We start from the raw sequence: 22,840 nt of genomic DNA on the forward strand, positions 1-22,840 counted from the left end.
TGATTCCTTCGCTTTCCAGATACAATTAGCTATTTGTAAGCTTTATTTGGTATATTGAATTTTGATTGGACGTAAGTTCAATCCAGTAAAGCAGGCAGGATATTTCAGAGTGTGTACTCTTCTTTTCTGTATACGTTGACATCGACAATATCCATTTTAATACCGAAATTTAAACAAACATTACGATTTATTCCTCTATTTATCTCCGCTAGATAAGTGAAATTCAGAATGTCCTCAATAAAATTATGATATATGTAAAAACATATGATATGTTGTACAATTTTAAACGACACATTTTTGTCGAGCCTTCGACTTTAGTCGAAAAAGTGAGACTAAGCGATCCTACGTTCCGTCGTCGTCGTCGGCGGCGTCCACAAATATTCACTCTGTGGTTTAAGTTTTTGAAATTTAAATAACTTTCTTAAACTATACTGGATTTCTACCAAGCTTGGAAAGAAGCTTGTTTATGATCATAAGATAGTATCCAGAAGTAAATTTTGTAAAAATAAAATTCCGTTTTTTCCGTATTTTACTTATAAATGGACTTAGTTTTTCTGCGGGGAAACATTACATTCACTCTGCGGTTAAAGTTTTTAAAATTTTAATAACTTTCTTAAACTATCCTGGGTTTGTACCAAACTTAGACAGAAGCTTGTTTACGATCTTGATAGTATCCATAAGTAAATTTTGTAAAAAAATAAATCCATTTTTTCCGTATTTTACTTTTAAATGGACTTAGTTTTTCTGCGGGGAAACATTATATTCACTCTGTGGTTAAAGTTTTTAAAATCTTAATAACTTTCTTAAGCTATCCTTGGTTTGTACCAAACTTGGACAGAAGCTTGTTTATGATCATAAGATATTATCCAGAAGTAAATTTTGTAAAAAAATAAATCCATTTTTTCCGTATTTTACTTATAAATGGACTTAGATTTTCTTCCAGTTAACATTACATACAGTCTACAGTTAAAGTTTTTAAAACATTAATTAGATTCAAAAACTATCCTGGATTTTTACCAAACTTGGACAGAAGCTTCTTACAATCAAGAGGAATATTTTTATTGATTTTTTCCTCACTTTTGTTGAGCCTGCGATTTACAGCAAAAGTAGGCGAGACACCGGGTTCCGTGGAACCCTTACAAATTTTTATTAAAAGTTTTCCTTAACTGATTTTTTTCTATCAATGAGTTTAATCTAAGTTCATATGATACAGTTGTCGATATCGATGACATCCAGTGTGAATTGACAAAAAAATGTTCCAAATGTCCTCCTAACACAGTTGTCATAGTTGTCTTTATAGACAATTAAGTTTCTTCTGGTGCACATAATTTCATTTTAAAATGTCGATTTCGAGGATATCTAATTCAATCTTCATTATGTGTTTTTCTATTTATTTAATTTAGTGTATGCACCTTAATTCGAGTCGACTGTGAAGCTTAGCAATGTTCAAATAAGCCGGGAGATATTGTACGATTTCAATTGAGACATCTAACCTCCAGTAACAAAAAAGGACAAGGATGTAAAAACAATTCAATGTCATCGGACAGTCTTCAACAATGAGCAAAACCAACCGACATGATAAATTATCAAATGGGAACACACACATACTGATTGTTTGTTTATAAACATGATAAACGAAAACAAATATGACAGATATCAACCGCTGACAACCACTGATCAGCTCCAAAGTTGAGCCAGTCACACTCAGGATGTGGCTGTTATAAAAAATTTTATGAGTGCTAAACCATTTACTTACATATTCAAAACATGAAAAACTGAGTTGGAAAAGGCTGTTTTACATTGTCATTTCGGGGCCTTTTATAGCTGACTATGCGGTATGGGCTTTGTTCATTGTTCAGTGGCGGATCCAGAACTTTTCCTAAGGGGGGGGGGGGGGGGCGCTGACTGACCTAAAAGGGGGGGGGGGCGCTCCAGTCATGCTTTAATGATTCCCTATATAATCAACCAAATTTTTCCCACGAAAGGGGGGTCCCGGGCCCCCCAGAACCCCCTGGATCCGCCTATGTTGTTGAAACCGTACGGTGACCTATAGCTGTTCATTTCTGTGTCATTTTGGTCTCTTATGGAGAGTTGTCTCATTGTCAATCATAACACATCTTTTTTTATATTGACTCATTAGATCGATACGAAGCACAACATGATTGCCTTGTATAACTATGATGAACAACAAATTAATTCCAATAAATAAATTTTTATATCTAAAAATGTCATTGTCTTAAGTAATCATCGACATCGATTCGACATCGTGTTGATATTGTCAATATTGACGATATCGACATCATATTTTGTCATGGTTGTTGTCAGCAAAATCGACATGGTTTCATGAGTGAATACGTAACTTAATATTGATTCCATATGGTAAAGATAAAAATATATATTAATATACTATTGATCAAAATAAATTGAAATTTTACCTGAAAGTTTTTGCTGTGACGACGCATTTGGAATTCATGGTAAAACAAAAGAAAAAACTTCTAACACCAACAAATGGAGCTCTTCAATGTTGGGCAAGTTTTTCGCAAATATACCGTAGATTATTATAAGTTATCAAGAAATAATCTCCTCGCTTGTTTTCTTTAATAAACAGACATAACCTTATAAATCGTTAAATTAAAAAAAAGACATAGTTTTTATCTTTAAGTTGTTTTCTTTTGTTTCCGCTTTACCAGTTCTCACTACGCACGTAAAGAAGCCTATTTCTTTTTTTCGTCTGGATTCATAGCTTTCCATATTCAAAGTCCTTCATTTTCTGAAAAAAAAATAGTAAAGGTTGGATTTCCAGATAGAAGTGATTCGAGTACTTTTAATAAAAGCTTGATGCAATATTACAGACACACAGAATAAGGTAGCCTGGCTTCAATCCCGGACCGATTTAGCTGCGCGTCGTTACTGGCAGGTTGACCCAGGAACCCAGGCTACGAAAGGGCGAACAGTTTACTATATCCCTATCACTATGAGAAAGATCCGTTTGCGCCAAAAATGCGTCCTTTTGCGCCACAACTTTTTTTCTCCAATGGTACGTTTGCGTCACATGTTTTAAAATTACATAGTATCATTTGCGCCAAAAATAAAACATACGATTGCGCAAATTAAGAGAAAAATGACTTCCCTACTCAGTCCTTTATTTGGACTTAGAACCGGCAGTTTTCACGGCAAATGTTTCCTTTTCTGAAACATATTTTCTTTTCACTGCTGCTGCATGGGTACTTCCCAAATTAATGTATGCAGTAGCTTGTAACTTCACTTTTATTATCCAAAAACACAAACATTAAAGGTTGAAATGCATAAAACAGTAAAAACAAATGCTTCTATTTTTTTCTCTATTGGTATATATCTGTATTAAATATGTAGGACTCTAAAGTGCGATTGTACTCTAAAGTGCGATGGTCACGCTAAAGTGCGATGGTCTACGCTAAAGTACGATGGTGTCACGCTAAAGTGCGATGGTTGTTAGTTTGCTAAAGTACGATGGTAAAACACGCTAAAGTACGATGGAACACTAGGGTAATGTTTAAAGTTTAAAACATTAAAGTATATGGATGTTAAAACACAAGTCGTTTTGCAAAAGCTAGTAGGCCTATGCTAAGGTATAACATACGACTTACGGCTTAATTGTATCTAAATTTAAAGGTTTGACCACGTTATAATTGCTATAAAGGTAATGAAGTTGTCACAAAGTACTATATTTCCTGTAAATGAGTTTTAACAAGTATGTGACGTATTGTATAATTGGTGTAGCTTGCCGTCCAAACAGTCTATTGATAATGTGAAAACTTCCCCATACAGTCGTCATTGCAAATACAAAATTCGGCCAATGTTGGAATAAGTATAAATATTTTGTACAAGCTTTAATCTCAAAGTGCGAGAATACGGCGGTGTTCGCCTTGATTTATCCTTTTTCGTAGCGAGTACAAATTCATGTTATAATTTCTCTCAATGCACTAACTGATATTAAGGTCCACAATTTATAATATTTCACTTTTTAAGCATGTACCTTTATTTTACCGGCGTTACAATAAAATTAGTCATTGACATTGTTAAACAATATTTGTAATTCATCTTCCGGCATGTTCATTTTTAGTTTGTATCAATTAACGTCATAATCCAACTACGTTTCTGACATCTATACTTTCGCGGACCATCGGACTTTAGCGTATGGAGGCATCGCACTTTAGCCTATACCATCGCACTTTAGCGTTACCATCGTACTTTAGCGTCCCCATCGCACTTTAGAGTCCTACAAATATACAGCAAAGCAATAAGTTTTATTCTCTCTCTGTACATTGACTGTCTAATGCATTTTAAGTCGTTTCTCTGCAGATGTTCATCTTCATGGGGAAATATCTCCGAACATATGATACTTTTCAAGCCAAAAATAAGAATAAATATATAGCAATCATTAATATTTATGATAGATATGTGTACAGGTAAATTGGCGAAAATGAGTTTCGAATATTGGCGGAATTGATACTTTTGAAAATAAAATTTGGCGCAAATGATACCCCTAAAAAACAGTAATTGGCACAAAAAGACTGCTGTCATCACTATCCCATAGTAAAAATAAGCCAATAACAATACATTGAAATTTTACCTGAAAGTTTTTGCTGTGACGACGCATTTATGGTAAAACAAAAGAAAAAATATTTCAACACCAACAAATGGACCTCTTCAATGTTTGTCAAGTTTTTTGCAAATATACCGTAGATTTTAAATCACTCGTAGCAAACCTCGCGTTTTTCTATTTAGTCGACTATTAAAATCTTGAAAGCTGTAGCTAACGAACAAAGGGATGTAACTCTATCGTACACGTGTTTTGTACACAACGAAAATTAAATACAGTATCTACTTCTTATCTTACTCTGAAATAAAAAAAATAAAAAAGTGTAAAAAAAATGGCGAAAAACGTATATATCTGCAATGCAATTACAAGTGCGCCGCCTAAGCCCTATACATCTAAGATTTTTTAGTTTGACTGTATTTATATATTATAGCGGTTGTAGGTTTAAAGACCAAACAGCCTATTCATTTCTACCAGTGATTTTTCCTTAAAATTTTGCGTGAAGGTATTTCATGATTTAAGGAACAAAATATGATGAAAAAAATGGGGGTCACTGACTTTGTTTTGTCACTATAGCAACCTCAGTTTCGTGTTTTCCCGAGTATTAACATAATATTTACTTGTTATCTAAACTCTCAAAAAAATCCTAAAATATCGAACCTACAAGCATAATTCTTGTTTCACGTTTTGCCAGATTGCAGGCTATAGACTTTGATAAATTGTTGAAAATCATAGTTATAAAGTCGTACTTTTTTCTAAATGCTTTCAGATATTGGGCTGCCGGATTTTTGGTATGTGAGTTACCTATATGATGAGTTACAGATCAAGTTTAAGTTCCGCCGTCAGCTAATTTTTCCTGTAATTTCGGGCTTTGGACTTTGATAAATATTTGAAAATCACAGTTATACGGACCTTTTTTTTCTAAATGCTTTCAGAAATTGGCCTGATTTTTGGTATGCGAGTTACCTATGATGAGTTACAGATCAAGTTTAAGTTCCGCTCAGCTAATTTTTCCTGTAATTTTGGGCTTTGGACTTTGATAAATATTTGAAAATCGCAGTTATACGGACCTTTTTTCTAAATGCTTTCAGATATTTGACTAATTTTTGGTATGTGAGCTAACAATGATGAGGTCATGACAAATCAAGTTGAAGTTTCGTTCTGCTCCGCTAATTTTTGCCAAAATCAATAAGAGCTTTTTTGTCACTACCAAGTTGCGTTAGTTGATGTGCACAAACAATAGGCTGTTTGGTCTTTAAAAACATGTATTTAGTGTTCTTGTAAATATTCATATTCAAAACAATACTAATAAATGAGAGTTATCCCTTGTTTCGATATTGTCCCCCTTCATATAAAAGAACAAAGAGAACACCAGTTTACTGGAGTTTTGAGTAAGATTTTTCTATTCTGTTGCTATCTAAAAATCTCAATTTACCAACTGGCCAAACAACTTCAGGAATAAAGTCGAACAGTATACAGCAAATAGAAACCCTTTGTAAATTGGTTCAAAGAGACGTTCATTAGAAATACACATGTTGCTGAATAGTATATTTGTTTCTCGTTTATTTTTATCAAGGATTTGTATTGTTCTTGTTCAATACAAATCCTTGTTGTTATATACATAAATCAGGCCGTTAGTTTTATTGTTTGAATTATGTTTTTATTTATATTTTGTCGTGATGGGGGCTTAAGTAGCAATTGAAGTTGGTCAAGTTTTATAGGGACGTGCAAGTATATAAAGCTCCTAACTTAAACGCAAATTGGTCTTTGGTGGAAACTGGTCTTATCAACAATCATATCAAATCATCTTATTTTAAATCTTAGATGAGCACGAGCTGGAAAGATTGCACATATTCGAGCAATAATACAGACGACCAAATATAACATAAAAAAAGAAAGAATAAAAAACACCGATGAAAGGATAATAGTTTGTTTTTGAAAATTAAGCAGAACCTGAAAATATACCGTTACTGTTGAAAATCACATTTTAGAATACAGTTTCAAGACTTTTGACCACGAACATAAAAAACAAATTTGAGAGATTTACAGCTATATTCATGCAGTCTTCTATAGTCAACTCCTTCGTTCCAATTCTGTTTGCACCCCGACAGAGATCCGTTTGAACTAGATTCCGGTATAAAGAGCTACATACTTTGTTTTTAATTTATCAATAGTCTCGATCGTATTATAGCATAGGCCTATCCAAAATTGAATGGCATATTGTATCGTGTTTTTGCTGCTTAAAAAATGGATTACTTTGTTGATGGCTCTAAAACCCCGTAATCAAATGAGTACAAAACCGAAGAAATACTAACACGTCTAACAGGTCACCTCTTTGGCAATTTAGGCAACGCAAGCAACCCTTTGATTTTGGAAGAAAAAATGGCAGACGAGCATTTATATGACATAATTTTCTTCCTTGCGAATTTCAGAAGGGGCTGACATATGTCGTCGAAACTTTTCAAACAGGCTAGGTATTATATTCAATTGTACTCGAACAAAAACAGAATTCATGATATCAAAAGTTTTTGAGGGCAAAGCCGACATGCTTATGCTTATATCTTGCTTTTAGTACTTCATTTTTGTGCTGTGAAATGTATTGCATGTGTATTATATTATGTGTTGTATTGTTATAAATGTTGTATTGTTAAAAATGTCTCGTATGTCGGTTAAAAGCCCATTAGAGCTTATGTTTGTCTATGTTTGTATACCTTGCCGACTCTAAATAAAGCTTTAATATTTATATTTATTATATATAAAGGGTATCTTTTCCTAATGGACAGATATGTTATATTACATATCCTTTTGCCTCAAACAAGAGAGACTTTGATATTTTTATTAACATAAAACATGCAAATTATGTATTTTTTCTGTTAGAGAAATATTTGAATAACAGACGAAAGTTATGTTATGCAAATCACAATCCATCGCGATAGGGCAGCTTTATCCGAGAACTTTGGTTTAATTGCGATAGGGCAGCTTTATCCGAGAACGCTGGTTTAATCGCGATAGGGCAGTTTTATCCGAGAACGCTGATGCGACTGTCATATAAGTGAGAGGTTTAGCTAGCTATAAAACCAGGTTCAATCCACCATTTTCTACATTAGAAAATGCCTGTACCAAGTCAGGAATATGACAGTTGTTATCCATTCGTTTGATGTGTTTGGACTTTTGATTTTGCCTTTTGATTTTGGACTTTCCTTTTTGAATTTTCCTCGGAGTTCAGTATTTTTGTGTTTTTACTTTTTAATAAGCTGACATTATTGTGATAAATTAATTGGTGTCAGTAAATAAATCTTATTTCTAATGTTTGTAATTCTTGTGTTGATAATTAACGGGTTCATCAAAATGAAATCAATTGGTGCACTATTGCACAACTCGTTGCATCTCTAAATATTTGTTTATATCTAATTAAGAAGCATATGGTATGTGTTAACCGTCGATAGATGTCAGCTGGGGCTCCCTGACCAATTGCTTACTTTTTATTAATTTGTAAAATCCAATTAAACCCATTTCATATATATTGCGATACAATCAGTTGAAAAAAAATATATATCCCTCCTTTTCCATACGAATTCAAAGCACCCCTGTTAATTATTTGCTCCTCAGTTTCCCCAGTGTACCTCATTGTCTATTTTTGATCACTAATAACCAATACTTGATAATGATGATATTATTCACCCCTTTTTCGTTTCGAACCCGATACCTCTTTGGTTTCTCCGGTGGATGCCTTTGAATATATCTGAAACTATTTAGGTTGATCTTTATTTAAAGGTAAGAATGATAAAATATTTAATATTGTGCATGTCTGACCTTGAATTTTCTTGTGTTGATATACTAGTATATGATGGGGAAATAACTGCCTTGGTTAATGCTGTCGAAAGTAAACATAGGACAGCAGCAGTAACTTCTTCTGACAACTATTGTTACTTCTGTCGTGCTTTTGTTATTCGTTTTCCATTTCACTCAACAGCCTCGAGACGGAGTTAATAAATGAGTTGTAAATGTTCTGAGAGAAATTCCTTAAAACTTGACATGTTTTGTGGACAATTTAGTTACTAAAGATCATAAGACTAAATTTGCAAAGGGCATTATAGCGGAATTTAAAAAAATCAACAAGTGTCATTACAAGAAATATCTTTTAAGACAATTTTGTGTGTTTCAGGAAATAAAACAGCATTAAATCATAAATTGTAAAGTGAGTGTGTGTCCTCTTTGTCGTTATACAAGTACATTATCATATAGTTTTGTCCAATTGGCTGCCCCCAGTATATGATGAGTTCATAGACCCAAATATTTGACTATCTGCGGTTACTAGTATTCTTGTTTAAAAGTTTAACATTCGTTTGATATTAATCTAACGTTGTAGATTGGGATCCTTGAACAATATCTGCCCTGCGTCGGTCTTGGGCTGATCAATTAACTAGAAACATGTCAGGCGAAAAGCTGAGAATGTCACTGGGATATAGAGTTTTTTCTTCATAAACTTTCCTGTTTATTTTTGGAAAATAAAAATGGGTGTAATTATTCGTTGTCTTATAATTACTTATCTTACCAATTTATGATATAAGAACATAATGTCAAAAGTTTGACCCCTAGTTGAAAACATATGTAGTTAATCACTCTAAGGTATAATCATATGCTGTTTGTTTTATACTTTTGGCTAATAAGAGTCGTACATTATGTTTATATTGATTTCTTTAGGATGATCAAAACCACCTGTTTTTACATCTTCACTAATCTTTGTGCAACATTCTGCTCCATTTGTTTTATATAACATTTTGCATCATACCACTTTAAGCCGAGAGAAACGTATGCTCTTCTTTTTTAATCAGTCAGAGAAAAAAATATTCTTTTTTTACATTCTATTCTATACTAGCCACCAAAAGAAACGATACAATGCAGTGCATTTTCATATATATTAAAATTGGATACACGGTACCAAGATATACAAAAAGGCCAAATTGGCCAGTATGTATATATACTCAGTTTTATTTTATGATACTTTGGTGTTCACACTTGTAAATCGTTATTTAGTTGTGTATCGTTACTTTTGTTGACCCTTATATATTTGAAAATTAGAGACGGACAGTCGTTTATCATACAGGGTTGAAGCGAAAGGACAAATAAATCTAAATTTTGTAGACTAACGCAAAATTGAGGTTTTTAACAAAACATTCCATTAAATCTTGTGAGAATTTAAAAACCATCATCTTATCCACAGTATTTAGATGTCACGGCACTTCATAAGTCTCCCTTTGATCTGTTGATAGAATAAGTATTCATAAGTCATATACATATATATATGTGAAACAAATATTGTTATGAGCTTTTCAGGTAGAAGAAATAACATATTTGTTTTATAGATATGACCGACTGACAACTGAATGGAATTTCTTTAACAAAACAAACTGGAAAAGACATTACTAAGCTGTAAAACTTGTGCCTCATCCGTTTGTTTACGATGCCCTTTATGGGTTCTTGATTAGATTAATAAAATTCCGGTTATCTTTTACCCTCTGATCAATAAAATATGTTCAAACTAACAAAACTAATAGACGTAGTCAGATAGCTATGCGTTTTTCTGTGTGTTTGTGTTAATTCCACACTGACTAAAGGTACATAGGAAGAGGGTTGAAATCTTACAAAAAGTGCTTAACCCCTGTCGCATTTTTGCGCCTGTCCCAAATCAGGAACCTGGTCTTTGTTAGTCTTGTATGTTTTTTTTTTTTTTAAATTTGATTTAATTATATGCTTCGGAGTTAAGTTTGACGTTCATTTTCGCTGACCTAGAGGGCATTATTGTTTATGGACCAGGTGGAGTCAGACTCCGAGTGCTGGATTTTCTAGCTGTGTTGAAGACCCGTTGGTGGCCTTTGGTTGTTTTCGGGTTGTTGTCTTTTTGACAAATTCCCGGTCCCCATTTTCAATTTTATCAAGTATCCATCGGTCCTATAATATGAACAGATATTGAATTTTGACAAATTTAATCACCGACATTAATGATTTGATAAGAATAGATTATGAAGACTTTTGACATTTTTTATCCATATTCTGACATAGTTCTTTCCACTGAATTCGTCAATATATTTGTATCTACTATCAAATTTATTGCGTTGATGGGTTCAATCTGGTTAAAATGCAGATCAGGACAGATAGAATATGTTTCAATTGGAATTTCTAAACCTGCTGTAAACAGAATAGAGAATTCATATTACACCATTAATCGAATTTATACTGCATCAACAGTAATTATACATTCGTTATAGTCAAGGGTAACGATCCAGTCCCCTCCTCCCCATCGTAACCCTGGTTAGCAAAAATGTAGTAATAAACCTTCAATCATATTCGGTCAAAATATGCAACAAGCTTTCTTTGAGCGGTACTAATTTTCCTGTACATAAGTCGAGTCATGTGTTTCTTAAATTAGAGTCCTTTCATTTGAATTGTTTGGTGACCGTTTATAGCTAATGTGTGTTGAGGATGCTCTTAATGTGTCTATATTCTTATCAATTTGTAATGTGTTGCTTATTTTGACTACTTTAGTTTCAGTGAAATTCTCACCATGGCAGATTCCATCTGTTCAAGTTCTGACGAAGAGGAAATATTAACGTATAAGCTTAGAATCCACGACGCTGACATTTCTGATTCGGGGAAATGGCAATGTGAAGTCAAGGATAAGTATGGAACTGTGTCGACAACATGTGACCTTGACGTATTCGGTAAGTCAAACATACTGTTTCGTTCTTGTCTACTTGAGTACTTCATCGCAGTTTTGAAATTATGAATACCCAAGCCTATAATTAAGTTTCACCGAATTCTATTTTATTTAAAATTTAAACATATTTTTTGTAATAGATAAGACTAACATCAACAGCACTGCAGTTCAAGAGTTGCCACCGTAAATCTGGGATTTGATGCCAGTCTCAAATATCAGATAACTTGACATTAAACCTAAAGCTTCATTTAAAGTCTTTATACATACAATGAAAGTCCATTACAAATAATAATCTATAAAAAGCTATTAAAACCGGCAAAATGTGTTCTACTGTTTTACTGACTCCAATACGCATTGACGGTAAAACTTCGGTTGCAACTGGGCCGTCAAACCTATTTACGGCGGCAATTATTCACCTGCAGTACTGTTTTCCTTGTTGATGAACATAAGGAGGGATCAAGGGTTAGTCGCCCCCGAAACATTTTTAACTTGTTAATGCTCATTAATGGAAACCTCAAATTTGACTTGAATCAGATTAAAACCAGACTTGCAATTTTCCAGCCGCATCAAATTTTATCCGGAATTTATCCAGAATAGATTTCGTGACTTAGAAAAGAGACATCCGGTCTCGAAATTTTGTCATGATTTTGCTTGGGAGAAACATAAATATGTCTCACACATAGTAAATGAAGAAGTCTGACCCCTGTATCCTTGCATTCAGCTGAAAAACTGTTACATAATCATAAACATGAAATTAGCTCTGGGACTACTACCAAAAAAAGGGGGGGGATAGCAACCTAGGATGAAAGAGGGGGGGGGGGGTCCAAAAAGATGTCCCCATTCAAATGGATTGATTGTCAAAAAAAGGGGGGTTCCACCACTGGACCCCTGACCCACCACGAAAATTGATACCCCAAAAAATATATAAATGGCTGTATCTGTAAAGCAAAATTATATCCGGGTGAAATTTGATCCGGAGGAAAAAATGTCACAGTAGTTGTTGTTATTTTTTTATCCGGAGGAAACTATTTCCCTGGGATATTTTATCCTTTGTCGTGAAATTCTATCTGGGTAGTTAACTTATTGAATAGTTAAGTAAGAAAAAAATTATCCTTTAAAAATACAATGAAATTATAATAGTGTATTTGAAATAAAGCGAAATTGTTAAAAAATATTTATTATAATGGGAAATAATTTCACAAATTATCCTTGAAAAAATTTCCTGAAATATTCAAGTCCATATCATCCTTTTAAAAAGAAAATTATCATGAAACATAGGGAAGAAAATCAGAAGTAATTTCAAAGATCATAATTGTGAAAATCATATCATGATTAAATTAGGTAAGTGAAATTCATGTAAAAGTGAGTTGTTTTCAGATCTAACTACAAATATAAATTTAAAAGTAAGGTAGAAATATAGTTGCATATTGCTACTGTTAACAGTAATAAAATAATTTGATTATGATGATATTTTTAACTATATAAATAGTTTTGTCTGGGGACAGAGATGTAGTTGTTGATTATATGGAAATCGATAAATCAATTTGGAACAATAGCATGTTTAACAGCTGGATAGTTTTTACCTGTGAAATGTTATCTGTCTTATTAAATCAAGTTGTAAGTCATCTTTTTATTTAAATGAATATATAAAAAATAAGATTCAAATAAAAATTTCGCTATAAAATAGATTCAGAAATATATTATATTAATGTCTTTGAAATATACATTGCTCATAATTACCTCCCTTTGATAAATTATGCAAATTTAGTCTACCTTTGTGAAACATTTTATAATTATAGTCAGGTATATATTGATTGTGAGTAACTCTCATAGTAGTTACTGGGACTCTATTTCACACGGTTCTGTGAAATATAGTATGGCAAATTTATACCGGTACATACTATCCGCATAACACAGATTGATTTTCACTCCTCTGGAAAAAATTAACCTGTGAAATACCATGCCTGGAAAAAAATTACCGGGACAAATTATCCTCAGGATAAAATATCACAGAGGAAGAAATAAACCGTTACATATCCGCCTCTGATAACACCTTGATGTGTAATGAATGGCCTTGGGGAACTGGTCAGCAATCACTGGAATACCATATAATACTAACAATAGAAGCATAAATAGAAAAATTAAGCACTGTTGCTAAATAGTATTTAGGTTCCAGACCGTATGAGTATTTGGACCTTACACGTACGGTCTGGACCGTATGCATACTTTTTCAAAATACGCATACGGTCGGACCATACGCGTACGGTCTGATTAACATTAAGAAGTTAGTCAAGTTTATTAGATACAAATGTATATAACAGATCAACAGAACTTATGTCTCATATTAATGTAAAAAGTTCAATAGTAATGGAAATAAAAACTTAATATTTTAACTATTTAAAATAATCACGCTTATTTAATCTGTTAATCTCCTGTATTTAGCATGTCAGTAATTCGTTAACTGCATGCAGTCCATTATGCTCATTGAAATTGAAGTTATCGGAAGTAAACATAATGTGGGGAGACAATTGTTATAGAATATTTAGGAACTTTACAAAAAAGGACAAAGGAACATGCATGAACAAATCATGTTAATGTAAAAGAAAATATGACGTTCCTTGTGGTACATTTGTAGCAAGTGTCACCTTGGTCCAGAGTAACACAATATGATTCAGAGATACAATTAAACAAATATTTAATGTCAATTGTTCGCTTATTCACTTTATTCATCTATTTGTAATAATAACAATTTGTATAACTAAAAATAAAGATTTTGATAAATGTTTGTTTAAATTTAACCCATATGATCCTAAAACATGTCTGCTCAGCTGGACCGTACGCGTATGGTCGGACCGTACGCGTACAGTCCAAATACTCATATGGTCTGGAACATTTATATATTAAATTATGCATAAAAGATAGAGCACAAGGGTAGAAAAAAAAAGAATGAATTTCAGCTATGAGGCAGCACTTGATGGGATCCCCACACCAGAAACTTATAGAATATGGACCCAGATATGGATTTTTAAGTATTTTCAAGTAATCGTTTGCATAAAAATCTAGTTACAAACTTATTTTTGATTAATCAAGTTAAGAAGATGTTTAAGGTCACATTAGTAAGTAAACATTGAAGACCCATTGGTGGCCTATGGCTGTTGTCTGCTCTATGGTCGGGTTGTTGTCTCTTTGACACATTCCCCATTTTCATTCTCAATTTTATTCAGGGATACTTTTCAAATTAAACAAATTAATGAAAAGGAAGTTGCAATAAAATTTTATTTATAGATACTATTGTGTTGTGAGTGTGTTATTATTGTTTTTCAAAGCTAAGAGATAACGATGAAGACTTGTAGAACAAAATATTTGATTGTTTATTATATTAAAACATTTATTTTTTAACATCAGAAGAAGCTAAACGACAGTCGTTAGTTTCTGGTAGTGATATCACGGTTGTGCAGAATGGTACAGTACTCAATGGAAAGTCTGTCAATGGAACTGGTTCTGACTCGGAGGAAGAGATTTTGACATATCGTCTTAAAATCCATGATGCTAATGTCAAGGATGCAGGGAAATGGAAATGTGAAGTCAAGGATAAATATGGAACAGCATCTACATCATGTGATCTGGATGTCTATGGTAAATATTTTTGTATTTGACAAAGACTGTTGACAAATTTTTTGAGTAATGATAAAATTTATTTCCATTTACTATTGACACACATTTTAAACATTTATAGACCTGTTTCACAAAATTTTAATTGATCATTCTCTGGAATTTGGAGTCTACATATGCATTTAAATTTTGATGCTCAATTGCAGTTAGAAGAGCTAACATAAATATTGAAATATGACATTAATACATTTATGTACTAGTATTCTTCACATATTGTCTGCATGGGAAAATGGTATGAATAGTATAGAAATATATTTAAAGCAGGCAATATGAACCAAGTTTTGAGTGAAATGTATTTCCAGGGTAGGACTTTTATTCATTTTGGTTTTATGTATATGATTGTGATAGTATTGTAACGTTTTCGCAAACCGGTGAGAACCTGTCAAGCTAACCGACAAAACTAACAACCAGACCAGACAGACACCAACAACGAACCAAAAGAATTTCACAGGAAATATAAATGCTCAAGATAAATTAATTACTATAGTACTGCTACCACAACGGCATATCACCAAAATATAGTTTCTAGGTCGGCGCCCAGTCTTTTATATGTGTGTGTGTAAGTCGGATAGATTTTTATATGTAATGTAATCAAGTATCAGCTCAGACTTTAGTTTGATGTTCTGAATGGAAACACAAAATAGTTTCAAGTGTATAATAACTTTTATTCACCAGACAATAATATTAAAAACAACTGGAACATGGATTAACAGCAATAAATCTCTTAAATCAACAATTAACAATAGTCCGTATAGATTAGACGAACATAAGATAATACTATAAAACAGCTACACCAAAAATCAACATTCAGGAAACACAGATTATATCAGCAACTCTCCATATAAATACATGTAAAATACTACACAAATAAATAAGACCCTATTTTCGTAACTCTCTTTTTATATTATAAAAAGATATATAAACAGCCACCCTACTATTCGAAACAAACGTCCACTTTTGCCGAGTTGACGCACCTTTCCTATTTAAAGTTAAAATTCATTATTAAACTTTATTCTCAAAACTTAGAATCTTTAGAAAACAAGAACGCTATTAAAATTCTGCCTCTGTTTAAAACTGGAAACTGGAACGGTTATATATGAACTGCATAAATAGTTACATTGCATATATATATTGCAATAGAATCATATTCAAAACAGTGTAGCTGTGGCCATTGATTGACAACCTTAAATTATCCCATTGACTGGGGCATATTAGGTGAACGTGTGTCTGTAACGACAACTGCTCACTACTCACTTGTTATAGAATTTAAACTGTGGGGTCACCAAAGGTTCTTAACGCCTTTAATATTAAAATAGTTCGAAAAATTAATCAGGAATAACTTTATGTTTTGATTTATATTATTGATATAAATCAAAACATCGTGTTATTCCGGATTAGTTTTTCTAATTTCTTTATTTAGGTGTTGAGAACCTTTTGTGACCCCACAGTTTAAGTGCCTTTAACAAGTACATAGTGAGCAGCGGTTGTTACAGACAAACGTTCACATAATCTGCCCCAGTCAATGGGATAATTTAAGGTTGTCAATCAATGGCCACAGCTACACTGTTTTGAATATGATTCTATACAGGAACTTAAACTGCTGCTTTAGAAAAACTGTACCTTGAAAGTTATGAGACAAGTTTATTTTACTGCTATCCGGAACTAGGGACAAGCTGGAACTGACGTAAAATACTATCAATCTTACGCTAGTGTTGTTATTTCGCGTGAGAGAAATTTCAAATATGGGTAAAATCCATGACCAAATAAGGAATCTTCCTTCTTAGGTAAATAACTTTGCACTTAACGTCTTAGAAAACAACGTCATAACAGCCCAATTACAGTGAAAAGGTGCACAACGTCGGTGCAAAAATAGTTCGTAAGAAGCTATTACAATATTTAGAATAAAACTCTATTCTACATAAACCTTACATAAAATACTCTAACATTTCTCTCTATTTTGAAAAACATACAAAAATATAACTAAAACATGTCCAAGACAGTATACAATTTATACGATTTCTCAGGATTGTCACTATATTTATCACAATACATGACTTCCGGTTAAAGCAAAAGTGAAAGTAACGTACATATTATTACAAGCTACCGGTCATAAAACCATGCTTTCTGTTACTCTGTTAACTTACAATATAAAAACATTTATACAATACATAGGTTATTATGACATAAAATACACACACTCCTTGCTATATACAATAATACTAAGTGCAGTCGTGGTAGAGACATAGACAAACAATGTCAACTTAGTTGAATTAAAACATGTAATCTCAATAATTCATAAAGTTTTCACAAGGTTTGATAAACAATACTTCCCAAAACATGTGAACAATATTAATGAAAATTTACGAACAACTGTTTTCTAAAATCGTCACAGTATTTAACTTAAAACCTCTAAACAACAATCAACACTCACTTTGTATATGAATGAATGTTTCAGATACACCTCCTAGCCCTGTTGGAGAAGAACCTAGATTTCTGATGAGTCTTAGAAATGTATCAACTTTAGAAGGAAAGAGTATTAAGTTGATATGTAGAGTCAGAGGTACACCACTCCCTAAAATTATTTGGTAAGTATTATTTAGTAGCAGTAGGATTGGGGTGATATCATGCTATTTGGTAGTACGATTTAAAAATGATAAATATAAAGCAAAGATAGCTGACAATGAGTACAGCTTTTAAAATTATTTTTTCTTTCAAATTCTTGAGCAGTCTAAGCATTTCATCAACAGTATACCTAGCCTGTCAACACTGAATTGGGAGTTTCACCATTAAAAAAGTTCTGCCATGATACAATCAAGAGTGCTGAATGTGATGTTAAGCACCAAGAACAAACCAGTTAATCTATTGTTGCTAACAATTTCATCAATAAGAATAAAAACGAGTTCTTTGTAAGTACATGTATAGATAAAGGTAATAGCACAACTGTTTTTGGTTATCAGCATACCAAGTGCTTTTCAACCTGATAATTATTGGCCATAGGCCTTTCACATCATTTACAGCCAAATGCATTCAGTGTGTAGGCATTATACCAGGCAAGGGTAATATCTTTGGTTAGCTTGCTTGCTAGCTGAACTGTGAAGTCATTATTAGTAAAGGTATACTACCCTCCTTTCGAAGTAGCCTAGTCCTACAGACAGATAGATTGGTTATCTCTCGGACTAGTCTACTTTTAAACGAGAGTAGTTTTTCTGACATAACAATGACTTCACGGTTCAGCTAGCAAGCAAGCTAACCAAACATATTACCTTTGCCTACACACTCAATGGAATCGACTGTAATGATTTAATGAATATTGAGCTTCTGGTAATTTTCATTGCTGTTAGTAATAGGCTTTTTGGTTTATAGAATCATGCTTATTTTAAAGTGAACTTATAACATAAACTCCTCATCATTATTACTTGATCAACATAAAGATTTAATATTAGATCAGTTTCTAAATTATTGTTCAGGGGGAAAGAAATATCTCTGGGTTTTTATTTTCTTGCAATAAATTTTTGATTTTATATGAAATAATGATGGGTAATTTTTCTGACATCTACTTTAATTGAAGTGATTTTGACTTTAAAGGTATAAAGACAATGTTCCTATATCTAAAGATGATTACAACTACCAAGTTCTCTATCTTAAAGATGGAACCATAAGTTTAGAAATATTTTATCCTAAGCCTGACAAAGATGCTGCAGTGTTCAAATGTGAGGCTCTAAATGACAAGGGCTTGGTGACTTCTGAGGCCAAGGTCACTGTGCTTGCTAAGAGTAAGTGTATGGTAATTGTTAGTTATATGTTTTTGTGACAGTTTCATTATCATATGCGAAAATTAAAACTTCCATGAATATTTTAAAGATTTGAAGGATGAAGACCATTCAAGAACTAATGCCAACAGGACCAATTTGTAACAAATGTTGCAGACGATAGATTACATGCACGTGTATATCACATACTTAATCTTTGTAATTCTAAATGAAAGGCAATGTTAGAAATCAGCACCTTTAACTAATGACAAGCAAATTATAATGAATGTTACTCATGCAAGCAAGGGGAATTAACTCATATTGTGATAGTAGCAACACAAACCATTTGTTTTTACTAGAAATACATCTGTGACTGTGAGACAAAAAACCATCTTTCATCCTTCAAATTTAAACTCAAATTTTTCTACTTTATTAAAATTTTAACCCTGTAAAATTGTCACTTTCTGTATTCTGTATTTGTTATACTGTCTATGGTTTTAAAGAAAATTAAGAGAAAAGGGAACATGTCATCATTTCCTTTTATTGATCAGACCTGCCAACTTTCACAACCAAAGGATGATTTTTCCCATAAGAGGTATGCACCTGATTCTTGAAATATACCAGTACCTCTTAACAGGCATTTGAAGAATATTTAATAGCTTTTAAAACGTATGTACTCATTCAAAACCATATACATGTAAAATAGATGCATTATGTTCTCTTGCTGTTGAAATCCCCTTGGAGATTTTAGAAGTTGGCAGAAGTTTTTTATGAATGGAGAGTAAATTATGATAAAATTGAGAATGGAAATGGGGAATATGTCAAAGAGACAAAAACCCAACCATAGAACAGACAACAGCAGAAGGTCACCAATAGGTCTTCAATGCAGTGAGAAACTCCTGCACCTAGAGGCGTCCTTCAGCTGGCTCCTAAACAAATGTATATACTAGTTCAGTCATAATGGACGTCATACTTAACTCCAAACTATACACAAGAAACTAAAATTAAAAACTTCACTTGTATTTCAAAGCATATGAATTTTTGATTAACTTTTTCAGACAGAGAAGAATCTGTCTCAAGAGATCATTTGTTGAACCTTTCCCAGTGGAGCAGAGCCAGAAGCGAAACACGTCGTGCAGCAAGTGAATCGCGCACCTCAACACGAGCAACTAGTGAATCACGATATACCTCCTCCAGTTCATTGAAATCATCCAGCAAGAAACTGGAGGACTATTATATAAATAGAGGGACATCAAAATATGGAAATTATGAATGTGATGACATAGATGCCAAGTATGATGTATATAAACCAGGGTACACTCCTCTTAAATTTCTCAATACAAATGAAATGGAACCAGAAATGAGGTTGAAGATAAGATGGGGCACAACCGAAGAGTTCTACTTTCAAGAAAATCTGAAGAATAAATGTATCTTAGAAGGATCTCGTGCTTTTCTGAGTTGCTTTCTTATTGGAAAGTTGCCAATGTATGTTCAGTGGTACAAGGATGGGAAGGCATTACCGAACAACATTTATGAAAGATATGGAATCAGAGTAAGTCTTTAGATAGACTTTTTCAAAATTTTATGATTGATTGGTTGTTGGTGTTTAAAGCCATTTCCAGCACTCTCAGCTATATCATGGGGGCATTTTTAAAAATTTATGGTAGGGCAGACCTGAGGGGTATAGAACCACTAATCCAGGCTGGAAAGAACATTCACGAAAGTAGTACATTTGTAGATATTTTTAACAACAAAGTTCCTATGCTTAGCTGTATCTTTGTCAATAGATGAAATATTTGATATGCAAAGCTACAGACTAAAAGTTGATATTTGATTTGTAAAGACCAGTAATGTTTTAAGTTTTAGAGTTTTGATATCAGACCCAATATTTTCAAATTGTAAAAATACTTTTAACTTACTATAAATTTATATTTCAGCAAATATCAGGACATCTGAGTCTAGAAATACTATGAACTGAGTTAGAGGATTGTAAATTGTTTGTTTTATATTTCAGCAAAGATCAGGACATCTGAGTCTAGAAATACCATGAACTGAGTTAGAGGATTGTAAATTGTTTGTTTTATATTTCAGCAAAGATCAGGACATCTGAGTCTAGAAATACCATGCACTGAGTTAGAGGATTGTAAATTGTTTATTTTATATTCCAGCAAAGATCAGGACATCTGAGTCTAGAAATACCATGCACTGAGTTAGAGGATTGTAAATTGTTTATTTTATATTTCAGCAAAGATCAGGACATCTGAGTCTAGAAATACCATGCACTGAGTTAGAGGATACAGGAGATTATTTAGTGGATGTCAGGAATGAACAAGGCAGAACAAATTCCTCTTGTTATATACAAATAGAACGTATGTCCATCTATAACAGATAAATATATATGACGGCCAGAGACCATGAGTTTTGTATATGGTCAATATGTTTTCACCAAAATATTTTCCCAAATATTTAATGATAAAACAGAGTTAAACATTAAACAGACCTGAGTACTCAAACGCTAAATTTGAAAGCCATGCATATATAAAAATACCTAAAAAAATAGCCCTGATTAATCCAACTTAAGGTAAATTTCTTGATAACTTTTTAATTTATCAACAGAAATTTAAGAAAAGTATGTTGTCAATCATGTTGGTATTGAAGCACTGATTACGGTAATAATAAAATAATTGTCAGTTTCTGTCATAGGCAGTGATTCTCAGTGACTTGTAAGTATCAAATATTTTTAAAAACATTAATATTTAGATAACTTGAATTTCAGCAAGATTCAAACATGATATTGAATTTGAAAAGCCAACATTTGTGGAGGGAATTCGCCATATTCATGTAAATGAGGGACAGACGGCTACATTCCAAGTTATTGTCAAAGGGAAACCTAGGCCAGGAATAAAATGGTAAGGGGAAATGTCAAAAGCAATCAATCATAAGACAGGAATAACAAGGTAAGGTTAAAAGCAATCCTTAGCTAGGAATTACATGGTATGGGTAAATGGCAAAGGCAATCCTTATCCAGTAGTATCATGATAAGAAGATAAAGGCTTTCCTATCCAGGGATAACATGGGACCGGGAAATGTCAAAGGTTTTCCAAAGCCAGGAATAACTTGGTGAAAAGAAATGTCAAAGGCAATCCCAAGCCAGGAATAACTTGGTAAATAGAAATATCTTAGGCAATACTTAGCCAGGAATAACATGGATGAAACATCTTACCCCACCCTCATTTTGTAGGCATTTGATGTAGCTGTTAGTCAATAAACAAAATAAAAGCAGGACATTTATACTATGGTCAGGTTTAGATATACCATTTGGTAGAAATTTATATCTTCCAAATGTTACTTAAAAAAAATCATAATTATGTTGAAGTTACATTTTTGTCTCTTCAAATTGAAATACAATTATGTTAGTAATGTAATGTAAAAAAAAAGAAATATTAATTTTATATATTTAGTTATAATTCAGGTGGCTGTTAAAGGAAATCCCTCATTAGCATAACCATTATAAAGATATCTTATCATTTATGTCGCCATTTATATCATGAATACCTAATTTTAAAATGTAAGTGAAATGTATTTGTTTGAAATTACAATGAATATTTTATGTAATGTAGGTTTAAAGATGGAAAGCGTATCCAAGTTACACAGAAGACTACAATCCACAATGGTCAAAAGGGAGGTAGTCTGCTAATGATCCACACATGTAACTTCTCTGATCAAGGACTGTATAAAGTAGAGGCCCATAATATGGCAGGAAGGTGTTCTGGATCAGCTAAGCTTTCAGTTTTTGGTAAGCTTAAAACATGTGCTGTATTTTGCTCTTTAATTTAAATTGAAACCAAAAATTAACTTGCATTTGTTTTTTATTTTATTTCAGATCATATAAGGAGATATCTGTTGTATTCTATTGTCATGTTTTTAACACTTTTATCTTTTTATGTCATCACTTTTATCAACCGTTTTATAGACATGCTATGATAAACCAACTTGAACAAATATAGTCCGCAATACAATATGACTTAAAAGTCATTAGGAACAAAATTATAAATACCATCAGGTTCTCTGCAAACAAAAAGCTTGCAGGAACCCTTTAAATAATGCTTGCAGAAGTTTGCA

At 32.8% G+C, this 22,840-nt stretch overlaps 1 protein-coding gene across 3 annotated transcripts in view; it reads left to right on the forward strand.

Moving 5' to 3' along the window:
* Positions 1-8,214: 8,214 nt before the first annotated feature.
* LOC139497842 (muscle M-line assembly protein unc-89-like) overlaps positions 8,215-22,840 on the forward strand; it is a 35,842-nt gene continuing 21,216 nt past the window's right edge. For all 3 annotated transcript variants that reach the window (XM_071286084.1, XM_071286091.1, XM_071286098.1), the window contains exons 1-9: positions 8,215-8,353; positions 11,126-11,301; positions 14,703-14,933; positions 17,425-17,554; positions 18,555-18,742; positions 19,777-20,270; positions 20,964-21,087; positions 21,495-21,627; positions 22,339-22,514. In XM_071286084.1, coding sequence (XP_071142185.1) covers positions 11,145-11,301; positions 14,703-14,933; positions 17,425-17,554; positions 18,555-18,742; positions 19,777-20,270; positions 20,964-21,087; positions 21,495-21,627; positions 22,339-22,514 — 1,633 coding nt within the window. In that variant the 5' untranslated portion in view covers positions 8,215-8,353; positions 11,126-11,144. The remainder of the gene's footprint in view (positions 8,354-11,125; positions 11,302-14,702; positions 14,934-17,424; positions 17,555-18,554; positions 18,743-19,776; positions 20,271-20,963; positions 21,088-21,494; positions 21,628-22,338; positions 22,515-22,840) is intronic.

This window comes from Mytilus edulis, chromosome 1 (genome assembly GCF_963676685.1).
Source record: "Mytilus edulis chromosome 1, xbMytEdul2.2, whole genome shotgun sequence".
Lineage (NCBI taxonomy): Eukaryota > Metazoa > Mollusca > Bivalvia > Mytilida > Mytilidae > Mytilus > Mytilus edulis.